Here is a 13,341-nt window from a genome sequence, read left to right as displayed (position 1 = left end):
GAATATCCGTCATCACAACGACCATTTGTATCAAAGACCAAAACTTGGAAAATAATTGAAAATGTTATATTTTGTGGGAGTGGGCTTATTACTCGCTGTCTGTAAGTATTTAAACATCATACAAATGAATCTTAAGATATTCTTAGATTTTGGTATTATAATAAAATGTTCATCTCAGGCAATGGTCAGTCAGTCATTGAAATCAATGGGATGTGCGAGACTCGCAACGGCTACTACGATGCAGATAACAGCTGTGATGCCTATTACGAATGCAGGGTAAGCGTTTTTCTTATTAAAACCAATTAACTCTTTACCGTGACTTCACATTACAAGTATTATCATTTTAATATAATTTCAGGACTATCAACCTACCAGGATGTTGTGCCCTGATGGTTTGAACTACAACCCTAACGCTACGTGGCCTAGCTACCCATGCAGCTACCCTGCTGATGTACCTTGCTATGGCCGTAGCCCCTCTCGTACGTAATTTAAGCATTTGTATGTCTTGTCATTTTAGCAATTAATGTCCTTAGCCTTATGTCTAGAAAATCGGCCTCTTAACCGTAGAAGTTTCGAATGACGAGCAAGAACCCTTGTATTTTCAAGATACGTGCGTACTTATTACACAATAATTATAACTTACTAATTGTGAATGAAGGAAAAGATCATGAGACGCCTCTTAAACAAAATCTCAAGAATGTGTGAAGTCTACCAATTCGCACTTGGCTAGGGACTACGGTCTAAAAACTTCTCTTACTCAGAAAGGACACTTGTGACCAGCTTTATTCATTTATTTTTATCCATTTATCCATTACTGTCCTATTCGTAACCAGTAGTGAGACAATAAATGCTAGACGTGTAGTTAATATATTTCAGAGCCACCTAAAGCAACCGCAGAGTGTCCCCGCCAGTTCGGGTTCTTCCCATCACCCTTGGCTGCGGGCGACTGTGGCCAGTACCGCTTATGTGCCGAAGGTCGTGCTTACGACATGACCTGTCCTTACGGTCTTGGCTTCGACATACAAACTGGCCGTTGTGACTGGCCTGAGAACGTTCCTGGCTGCAATGTTGAAGGTATACCACATTCCATAAATGACATCTGACTACCGACTAAGTCTCATTTATAATCTTCTGTTCCAGGTTTCCTCGGCTTTACCTGCCCAGCTCCTGAATATGACAGGGAGGGTAATGCACTCGTCAGCAACTACAAGTATGTTATTATTCTTACCAAAGTTCCTCGCCCAAAATATAACTTTCAATCGTCAACTACATAATTAAGTTTAGGAATTTTCATAATAAAATAATTCAACTTACATGATTTTCACAGTGATAAGTTTGATAACACTCTGTATACTTTAGCTCAATTATAAAGCTGTACAGTACACAAATGGCTATTTCTGCCTAGTAGCAGCCGATTTTTAGAATGCAGTAAGTATTCACACTAATTGTCTGGATAATCAGCGACTGTAACGATTTCTTATAGAACTAGAATAGATAAGTAACAGTATCATAACATTAAATAAACAGAAAACAACATCAGCCAATTGTGACTTTAAAACAGCATTACAAAGTGTAAGACCATCTTTGTTATTTTCCTCCAGAACTTTTTGAAATCAAGGTTTTAAAGACTACTCTTTCTTTCAACCAATCCTTTCTTCTACTATTTCTTGTAAAACAGGACCAGAGACAATTTCTTCTATTTCTTCTAGGCGTGAAGGTGACTGTTACATGTTCTTCTCGTGTCAATCCGGGCGCGCTCGCCTGCTGTCCTGCGACCCTGGGTACGCGTTCGACCCCGTCTCCTCCATGTGTGTTAACGCTGACCTGGTCGACTGCGAATCTTTCGAAGGAGATTACACCGAAGAAGACATCACACCCTTCACAACGACTGAACCCAACGAGGAGACTGATACTGAGGAGACTGATACTGAGGAGACTAATACCGAGGAACAACAATAAAATAATTGATATTATTCATTTTAAATAATTTCGATGTATATGTTACAGCCAAAGTGATCAAATAGCTATTATACATAATGACTGGTTATTATGTACAATAACTAATTTGTCCAGACAATGTGATAAAGTAATCACTTTATCCGACCATTATATATAATAGCAGGTCAAAGTTGGTCAAAGCAATAGATATGTTATTTTAAAAGCCCGAAATACGGTAAATCTTAAGATTAACTGAAATTAATAATGATGAATTATGTTGTATCAACGTCATCTCGGTTGTTGTATTACAGTAACTCTGAATCATATTATAGTGTATACAGAGACTGGGCGTAAAACATCTCAACTTGTCTATTATTCGATCTGTGTCATTATAAAATTACAAAAAATATAATTATGCTTAAGGAAAGTTCAAATAAAAATTTCTCATCTTTACCTATACTTGTTTTATTACCTTACCCAAATCTTTGAAGATACTATATATAATGGCTGGTCAATGTGATTAATTCCGGGTGATTTATCACTTTGACCAAATTAAGTAGATATTAGACAATATTAGACATAATGGCTTAATATTATGTAGAATATCTCCATATATCACTTTGACTGTAACATATATTTTGTACGAAGATTTTCCAAAAACTCCTGTTTAATATGGTTCCTTTAAGAATCCTAAAAATCATTGTGAATCGATTACAAAATTGATTTCATCAATATAGATCAATATTTGCTTATGCTATAAAGGAGAAATATGTTTTAAAAAATGAGCTATCTATATTTAAGTTTATTATTTACATTTTAAAAAAGATAAACCAAAGAATATGAACATACTAAGAAAATAAAGATTTAAGTAATTTAGAAAAAAGATTAACGCTTTAATTTTCAAGCCCTACTTCAATGAGCTGAGAAAATATGAGAAGACATAATTTTTTATTCATCATTAAAGAGTAAACACTGTTAATCTAAATAAAAAAGTTCTCAACTCAAATCATGAAACTCATTAGATAATAGCAGCAGTACTGCCGTCGCAATTACAAAAGGCACAACTAACATTTTGGAAATGTTGAGAAAATCGAGATTAAAATATTTTTTGAATTTTGTTGAAACAAACGTTTTGTTTGAAGTGTTTTTTTCTGATTCTGAATTGTGTAAAAGTTAAAAGTTGCGTTTGTTTAGTATGCATTCAACGATAGTTATATAATATTTTTATTTTAATTGATATACTTAATATGTAATTAGCATATGTATTTTTAACTTAAAATAAAAATTAACATTAAAAAAGCAATATTACGTTTAAAAGGCACATATAACCACTATAAGGCATATTGTAAAAAATTAAATTGTTAGGATGAAAAGGCACTTTTACTCGATTGTGCCTTTCACTGTAAATTATTAGAATAATATATAGTACCACGTTTCCCAACCTGTGGTCCGCGGACCGGGGGTCCGCGAGTATATGTATGGGGGTCCGCGGTGTCATCTCTGGACCAAACATGAATCACTCATTAAATGCAAAAGAGCCGCTTTAATGCTTTTTTCAACCACATACCTATGTGATAAGGCATTCTCTACTCTTGTTTATACAAAAAACAAATACTGATTTGAGATTACAGCTTAGTAGCAACATCAACCCGAATATCCCTGATTTAGTTGCAAAAAAGCAACACCAACCTTAACATTTTTTTTTTCATATTTTTCATAATAAACAGTTACCTAGTTATGGAAACTACAGAACCCTCTGCCTTAGATTAGCTATAATTACATGTATAAGCCTATGGCGACAGCCTAGATAAGATAAGCCAAGTCAGCGGTCTGGGCCACCGCATGAGACCACCGTGTAACGTTGCAAAGTCAGCGGTCTGGGCCACCGGATGAGCCCACCATGTAATTTTGAACTTAGTCATTAAACCAGCCTCCAAATCGGCAGTACGTCTTTTATTTTAAAGATCCCAGTAAAAATCCTGAGATAGTTATAATTAAATACGGTTTACACGCTCAAACCAAAAGTGGCGCAGTCGGTGAGATTTTCTCGTGGAAATCCTTAATAAACGTATTTTCGGACGTCAAAATTCGTAAGAAAAAGTAAGCGTTAAATGAAGGAATAGTGAGAAAATCCGACGAACCAAATAAATATTCTTTTGTGACGTGAAGTGTAAAAACCATCGAGTATGGGATTCGGAAGCGGTCGGTGAGTACAACTTTTCGCCAATCCTTTGTTCCAACATTCCTCCTATATTTTTCAGTAATTTAAAATTAAATGTTATATTTGAGATCAAACCTTGCTCATGTAACAGTGTTTTAATAAAATAAGTCTGTATGAAATTATGATATTGTATTATCGAGATTTAATTCTTAGAATAAGACACAGAGTAGAAAATGTCAGAGAGTTTACGTTTTAAAATTTATTATCGCAATTTTTAATTGTTTAAAATAAATAATAAAAATTACTATCATATAAAACTCTATGATAATTGTAGAAGACTAATTTTAAAATATTCTTTACTCTTTTTGCAAATATTTCGTTTTTTTACTTTTATAAAACTTTTACAAAATTTTATTTTATTAATTTAGATTTTATTAATTGTGCTTCAATTGTGTGTTTTATTGTTTTATATATGTGTGTGAAATTCAATTGTTAATCCAATTTCAATTCAAGTGAAGTTGCTACCTCTAAATAGTTTACTACTCTATCATTATGACTACGACTATCGAACAAATACCAAAAGAAATTTTAGATTTAATTCCGCTATATAATGGTGATAAAAGACAGTTAAACCTTTATTTGCGAAAGTGTCAATATGTGATTGATCGGTTTAAAGGAAATGCAGAACAAAATCTTTATGTTTTTAATGCTATAACGAGTAGACTAAGAGAGGATGCAGCTGCGCTTTTATCAGAACGCGAAGATATTGTTACATGGTCCGCGTTAAAAGAAGTGCTGATTCAACATTTTGGAGACCCGCGTAGTGAAGCGTGTATTAATATCGAATTAGAATCTTTAAAAATTAAATCTGGTGAAAGTTTTTTAGACTTTTCTAACAGAATTCAAGGTGTTCGTTCGTTATTAATGTCAAAAGTGAATACAATTAATGATCAGGAGTTAAAACGCGCTAAATTAGTTATTTACAACAATACGGCTTTGAATGTATTTTTATACAACCTTCCTGAAAATATGGTGCGTATCGTGAGGCTCAAATCGCCCACAACCCTAGAAGCAGCCTTAAGCATTGTCCTTGAAGAAGTTAATTTCTTAGAACAATATAATACACGTAATCGCATTCATGGTAGTAACCAAATTTTGGAATCCGGTTCAAGGTCATCGGTACGCTATCCAAATGGAAAACAACCGTTTTTACCTTTTCAGTATAAATTTAATTTTAGTAATCCCCAAGATGCACAAAAATGGGTACCTCGAGTTATGAACCAAGGTCAAGTGCCACAACCTGTATTAGGGTATCGACCTCAAAAGGGCTTACCGTTAGGTTATAGACCACCTCAACCATTTGGTTATAGACAACCGCAACAATTTGGTTATAAGCCACCTCAACAATTTGGTTATAAGCCACCGCAACAATTAGGGTACAAGCCACTACAACAAGTTCAATCGAATACCCCTGTGGTATTAGAACCCCAAAACCAAGATGTATCTATGAGGACGGCCCCTTCGAAGTCTAAATCACAAGGTTTCATGTTAAATGAACTCAATATAAATGATTATGAAAATGAATACGATCCGTACGGTTATGATTATTATGATGAAGGTTACAATTATAATACAACTAATGAGTATGGTAACGATTTTGACACGGATAATTTTAACGTAGCTTACGGTGAATCAGAATCAACAAATTATAGTCAGGATGTGGATTTTCAGGAAAAAGCCTCGATCAAGGAAAAGAAATCTTAGAATTAAATTGTGATCCCAATCTAAAGCTTCCCTACATTTATTTAGAAGAAATAGATGCAAAAATGATGATTGATACAGGTAGTATGAGGTCTTTTATAAGTCCAAGAAAGGCTAACGAATATTTTAGTGAACATATTAGGACTGAACATTTTGTAGTAGTAAGCACGCATGCTTCTAGTGCACACGACAAGGTTATAGACATACCTCTTTTACCAACTTTTGCGACAGACAAATGGCATACCTTTTATATATATGATGTTGATGCGCGATATGATGGGCTTATTGGTAATGATCTTCTACAACAATTAGATGCAGTAATTGATTTAAAAAATCAAATATTAAAAACGAGTACCACTTATATCCCTATAATAAATAATAATTTAAATTATATAATAAATATACCTTCAAGAATATAACAACGAGTTAAACTGCCTGTCGACCAACATTCGGGAGATGCCATACTTGATTTTCATGAATTTGAGAAAGGTCTGCGTATGCCTAGCGCTATAGTTAACTGTGTTAATGGATACGCATATACAGTAATTCAAAATAGTTCAGATAGTTCAAAGCAACTAAACATAAAACACCCATTTTCCGTTACCAAATATGAAAATAATGACTGTAATGTAAATTTTATACACAATATAACTGACATAGAGACAGACAAATTACTTGACGACAATTTAGACACTAAACTCAGACTTGACCATACAAATGAAGAAGAACGTGAAAAGATTTATAGACTCTGCAAAGAATATAAGGATATTTTCTATTGTGACCAAATTCCCTTGACATTTACTAATTCGGTAAAACATCAGATAAGAATTAAAAACGAAGATCCCGTATACGTGAAACCCTACAGACAGGCTCCGTTTATACAAAACGAAATTAATAGACAAGTTGACCAGTTATTAAAAGACAATGTCGTTCAAGAATCGCATTCTCCCTGGAATGCTCCAGTTCACCTGGTACCGAAAAAAATAGACGCATCGGGTGAAAGAAAATATAGAATGGTAATTGACTTTAGAAGACTTAATGACATTACAATAGACGACAAATACCCACTACCGAATATTAATGACCTTTTTGACAAGTTAGGAAAAAGCACGTACTATACTACACTTGATTTAGCTAGCGGATACCACCAAATAGAGTTAGACGAGAATGACAGATCGAAAACAGCTTTTTCCACACAAAATGGACATTTCGAGTTCCTCCGAATGCCGTTTGGGTTAAAAACTGCCCCAGCGACATTCCAGAGGACAATGGACAACATTTTGCGTGGATTACAAGGAATTCACTGTATGGTATATTTGGATGACATTATTGTGTATGGAAGTAGCCTTGACAATATGATACAAAATTTACGGACCGTTTTTGACAGACTAAGAGCCACTAACATGAAAGTTCAATTAGATAAGTCAGAGTTTCTGCGCAAGGAAGTACTGTATCTCGGGCATAAAATTACTAAAGATGGACTAAAACCTAACGATGACAAAATCACAGCTGTTCTAAACTATCCTATACCAACAACGACAACCGAAATAAAAAGTTTCCTTGGACTAATAGGATACTATCGACGTTTTATCAAAGACTTTGCAAAAATTACCCAACCGTTGACGTCCTGTCTAAAAAAACGTAACAAAATTATAATAAATCAAAAATTCATTGACGCGTTTAATAAATGCAAGGAACTCTTAACACATGCTCCTCTCTTACAATATCCCGATTATGATAAGCCTTTTATCCTTACAACAGACGCGTCAAATGTAGCTCTGGGTGCAGTTTTGTCCCAGGGAATAATTGGCAGTGATAAACCGATTGCGTACGCCAGTCGCACGCTTAGCGATACTGAATCCCGTTACAGTACAATTGAACGTGAATTGCTTGCTATTATATGGGCGGTGAAACATTTCAAACCGTACTTGTATGGAAAGAAATTTTACATATACACCGATCATCGACCTTTAGTTTGGCTGCGATCTCTAAAAGACCCTAGTAGTAAACTTACGCGCTGGAGACTCAGATTACAAGACTATGACTTTGAATTAATTTATAAAAATGGCAAACAAAACACCAACGCCGACGCCTTTTCTAGGATTAAATTAAATGCAATAGATACAGATAACGATAATCAATCACTTATAGTTAACGTTGATGAAAATTGTAGAAACAGTGTGGTTACGGAGAAGTCCAAATCTAAAGACATATTAGAACCTAGTGATTCATCGACAATTACCATATCAGACCTAAGTCGGACAGCAACTGCTAGTAGTATAGAAATTATAGATGAAAATATGACTACCCCAGCTTCCTCTGAATCCAGTAAATCATGTACGGTTCATTCAGCCTTGAATGAGTCTACAGGAATATTGATATTACACGAAGCCATAGATACTAAGCCAAACCAAATTTTAGTGTTCTCATGGCTCAAAAATGAAATGCAAGTAAATGATATTTCGCGTGAAAAACAGAAAGTACTTAAGGTTTTTCTACCAACAGATAACCCAGAGTTAGTAAAAGAATTTTTAAAACAATACATAAATCCAAAGCTTAAATATTTCATTTATTTTGAGGATAAGGAGCACCGTAGATTATTCAGTAACGTAATAATTGAAAATTTTAAAGAAGGCCTTAATTTTTATGAATGCACAGAACGAATAATATACGTTGAAGATGAAGGTGAACAGAGAGATTTAATATTTAAATACCACGAGGGAAAAACTTGCCATCGTGGCATTAAAGAGACATTAGTTAGGCTTCGTAGAAATTATTATTGGGATAAAATGCAGGAAACAGTGACGGCCGTTATAAATAGTTGTGAGCCATGCCGGAAAATGAAATATGACCGAAGACCCATCAAACCAGTCTTACAACTAACACAAACTCAGAATGCTCCGTTTCAAGAAATATTTATAGATCTTTTTAGCATCGAAGGTAAAGCTTATCTGACCCTTATTGACGCGTTTAGCAAATTAGGACAGGCTATTGAAATTTCAAACAAATCTACTCCGGAAGTGGTCCGCGCCTTGATGAAATATTTCTCTTATTATGGTATTCCTAGAAAGATAAGTTCCGACCCAGGCACTGAGTTCAACAATCAACTAATGAAGGAATTTTTAAATTTACATAAAGTAGAACTTCACATAGGCACCCCTAACAACCCTAATTCAATGGGTTTGATAGAGCGGTTTCACTCTACCTTAATTGAAATATGTATATAGATTGGCAAACTACGAAAAACGGTGTACCGATGCGGCGTCTGCTATGACGTATTCGGTTATGGCTTATAATCATACCATTCATTCTGTTACTGAACTTACTCCATTCGAAGTTGTTTTCGGACATACAGATACAAATAATCCATATAGTATAGAGTTAGAAAAGCAATATTTTCAGAAAATTATTCAAGATCATGCGAAAAGAATAAAAGTAATGTATAAGCATCTTGCAGATAGAATGGTAGCGTTAAAAGAAAAAAATAGGGATAGGAAAGGTGGTGAAGTTGTTAGATTTAGTGAAGGCGATACTATTTTTGCCAAAGATGTTAATAAACGTAAAAGTAAGGACAAACCAAGATACTTAAAGGCAAAGGTTGTAGGTCAAGCGGACAAAAATGTTTTACCGATAAAAATAGGAGAAAGAATTTCAAAGACCCCTATTAAAAATGTCAAACGCCCTCCGCAGGTGGTGTGGCGTCCTACTGGCAGTGATGCCTGCGCTGGCACTTCATCTTCAAAGCCTTGAAGGAAATCCTGGAATATTTCCGGTAAAAGAAGGCCAAGCATATATTCAAACAGGTCACTGGACTATAATAAAGCTTGTAAGTCTCGAAGAAATTTACAACAGTTTTTATCACGTATCCACTAACTACCAACAAATGTGTAAAATTATAGATTGGAACGCATCCTATTCTCAAGAATTAATAGATATGAAAATACATACAGAGTTTATACGTGATATTACTATAGAAAAATATAGACAACTTGTTCCGAATAAACGTTCTAAAAGAGGACTTATAAATCCATTGGGTTCTGTTATAAAGTTAATTACGGGTAATCTAGACCACGATGACGCAATAAGATATGAAAAACTTATTTCTGAGCTAAATCACAATCAAATCATTACTGAAAAAAAATTAACAATAGTCTCTAAAATGTTTGACAGCTTTATTAATGTGTCTGAAACAATAAATCAGAATACTGTAAATCTTCATAATCGCCTAGCAAAGATTGAATTGCTTTTGAAAGATTTAAGTACTAAGCAAAACGATTGGGTTTTCTTAACCTACCTTACAGGATTATTTTCAATGTTCACGAGTAGTTTTCATACTATCTTTGCTCGGCTAAGTGAAATTGAAACAGCATTAGCATTAAGTAAAATTTCAGTATTACATCAATCGATTGTTAATTCCACAGAATTATTGTATCATCTAAAGTTAATTTCTGACTATGGGAGTTTGGTATATCCACCAGTAGAGACAAATTTACTAAATATCGAGGAAACCATTTGTGTAAAATCCTTTATTAGAGATAACCAGATTACATTTATAATGGAAATCCCACTTACTGATAAGTCAAGATATAATTATTTTAAGATATATTCCTTACCAATTTTCCATGAATCTAAGAACAAAACCTTAGCTATAATTCCTAAATTTCCTTACCTTCTGGCGAAAGGGATAAAGTACTTACCGCTGATAAAACCTTGTCGTCCATTGTCTGCTGGCGATCACTATCTCTGCACTGCAGACAATCAAGCCTTATACAACGAACTTACCTGCGTCGAGCAGCTGATGAAATATGACAAAGATCATACACCCTGTGAACAGCGTGAAATACAAATTGAGGAAGTTAGAGTCCAGGAAGTCAACGCAGATAGCTGGCTCCTTTATAGTAGATTGAGAACGACCCTTACTAAGCAATGTGGTGAAGAGATCAGTAAACAGCTTGTATTTGGTACTTACCTGGTTACACTGGATGAACCCTGTGACCTACAAGTCCACGGAATTCACCTTCGTCATCGTATTTTTGTGGAAACTCAAGTTATAGAAAGGATTCCTGTTGTAGAGTTGTCTCAGTTGCACGTCAATATGACTCTACCCGAACGAAGTGTAATTAATATGAAAGGAATTAGTCTAGACGAAGTGAAATACATGGCCTTTTCATTAAAGCATAGTGAAGTGATAGAAAGTGTTTTAAATAAAAAGGTGGACATTAGCTTCAGTGACATTTTAGGATACGTAAGTTTAGGTTTAGTTATTTGCATTTTCCTTGTATCTTTGATTTATATAATTTGGCTAAAATCGCCGAAATGTTTAAAATGTAAGAAAAATTATCGGAATGATTCTAAACTCGAAGCCTCCGATAATTTTCCTCTTAAGGTCGGAGGAGTTATGGAAACTACAGAACCCTCTGCCTTAGATTAGCTATAATTACATGTATAAGCCTATGGCGACAGCCTAGATAAGATAAGCCAAGTCAGCGGTCTGGGCCACCGCATGAGACCACCGTGTAACGTTGCAAAGTCAGCGGTCTGGGCCACCGGATGAGCCCACCATGTAATTTTGAACTTAGTCATTAAACCAGCCTCCAAATCGGCAGTACGTCTTTTATTTTAAAGATCCCAGTAAAAATCCTGAGATAGTTATAATTAAATACGGTTTACACGCTCAAACCAAAAGTACCTTCTGTATTTGTTTGTTTTTTTGTATCTGTAATAACTAAAATAAATGCCTAATCCGTTTTATTCGCTGTTTATTTTATTAAGGGGTCCGTGAAAACAGTGCTTAATTTCCTAAGGGTCCGTGGACTGAAGAAGGCTGGGAAACGCTGGTATAATATATAATATGCTGATAAATATAATTGTTAGAAATAAATAATAGGGGGTCTTTCTAAATTAATTGCTAAAGTGTTGGTAGAAAAAATAAGCACAATTGCCACATAAGCCTTTTACGAGTATATTTAACGTACGTCAGTTATACCAGTTCAATTAAATATATTAATAATGAAAAGGTGAAAATAACAGTCATATCTCACAATATGCCCTTTTATTGTAATAAAACTTAAAAAGTGGTGCAGTTGTGCCCTTTAAACTTATGCTGTCTCTGTTAATTTTGTTGTTAAAAATCCACAAAAAACCCAGATAGCCCTTATTTCCTGATTCCGAATATATATATGTCGGAACAGGATGGCCGAATTAGTTATTTTTTTTTGTATGTGTTCCCGAACCGACATCTTTGTTACTTCATATTTGTCAGGATAATTATGATACAGGTATCACGTATACAGTCACAGATATTCTTATCACTAACTTATGTCTCTTAACTCAATCACTGGTAATACTTTACATAGTCCCTAAATAACTTTACTGAGAATATTCTAATTAATACAACTACAACTAAATGGACACTATCAAAACGGAGACAGTTCCTCGGTGCGCGCAAGTCAACTTCACTCGTCGGGTCCCAAGTCGCTCTCTATGCGTTCGTCCCTTACGACCGCCGCACCGAGACTCTCTCGAAGCTCCACCAAGTGCTTTAGGTGTAGCTTGTGTTCTGAAGTACCCATTTTATGACGTCACAGGTGACCACTCCGACACGGCCATCCTGCGAGACACACGTCCTCGTGTGTTTACTTTGTATTGCAAATATTCGAATAGTATCATCCGCTCGGCCAACTCTGGCCATTTCTTAAGTCTTTAACAAGTCTCAATTACACAAAGCATGATTCTCAACTTTACACAATGCAAGCTTTCAATTCTTTTGGTAAACAGTAATCTAAACTAAACACACTCAACTCAATTCAATTAATTTAAGCTTTATAAACAAAATCTTTGAACAAGGAAGCATTGATGAACAATCGAACCTCAGTTCACATTAACTCTGCTCTTTGTTTAACTCTCAAGTAACATAAACATAGCGCAACAATAGCTCTGCATTATTTAACTCAAGTGTTCGCGGCCTCAAGCCCAGGAATGTTCCTCAATGGTGTCCTCGAAACCAAACTCCACCAGGATAACCGCTCCAGGGCGGATACCCAGTGCAAACCCCACCAGTGCAACCGCAAACGTTGCGGAAACCCAGTGCAAACTTAGCCTTTAGGCCCAGGAACCATTCCTCTCTGGTTTCCTCGAAACCAATCTCTACCAGGATAACCGCTCCAGGGCGGATACCCAGTACAAACTTAGCCTTTAGGCCCAGGAACCATTCCTCTCTGGTTTCCTCGAAACCAATCTCTACCAGGATAACCGCTCCAGGGCGGATACCCAGTACAAACTTAGCCTTTAGGCCCAGGAACCATTCCTCTTTGGTTTCCTCGAAACCAATCTCCACCAAGGTAACCGCACTCCGCCCACGCACGCCCTACGTAAAGTAGATACCGATTTCAACTACCCTACGGCTACGGAAACCGTTGGTGCCAACTTTTCACTCATATGTTAACGAACGCAAGCTATTTTCGCTACTCCACCTCTTCTAA

At 35.5% G+C, this 13,341-nt stretch overlaps 1 protein-coding gene across 1 annotated transcript; it reads left to right on the top strand.

The window, feature by feature from the left end:
• Positions 1-4: 4 nt before the first annotated feature.
• Positions 5-2,502, top strand: LOC140747610 (protein obstructor-E-like). Its single transcript, XM_073080168.1, has 5 exons — positions 5-276; positions 359-479; positions 877-1,074; positions 1,141-1,210; positions 1,710-2,502. Exons 1-5 carry the CDS (start codon positions 166-168, stop codon positions 1,957-1,959), a joined length of 750 nt encoding a protein of 249 aa, XP_072936269.1. The 5' UTR covers positions 5-165; the 3' UTR covers positions 1,960-2,502.
• Positions 2,503-13,341: the final 10,839 nt, after the last annotated feature.

The sequence above is a fragment of the Epargyreus clarus genome, unplaced genomic scaffold, assembly GCF_041222505.1.
Source record: "Epargyreus clarus isolate Ecla_fem2 unplaced genomic scaffold, WU_Ecla_fem_2.2 ptg000014l, whole genome shotgun sequence".
Classification (NCBI taxonomy): domain Eukaryota; kingdom Metazoa; phylum Arthropoda; class Insecta; order Lepidoptera; family Hesperiidae; genus Epargyreus; species Epargyreus clarus.
The sequence above is the reverse complement of the archived record's forward strand: the minus strand, read 5'-3'. Positions and strand labels throughout refer to the sequence as shown.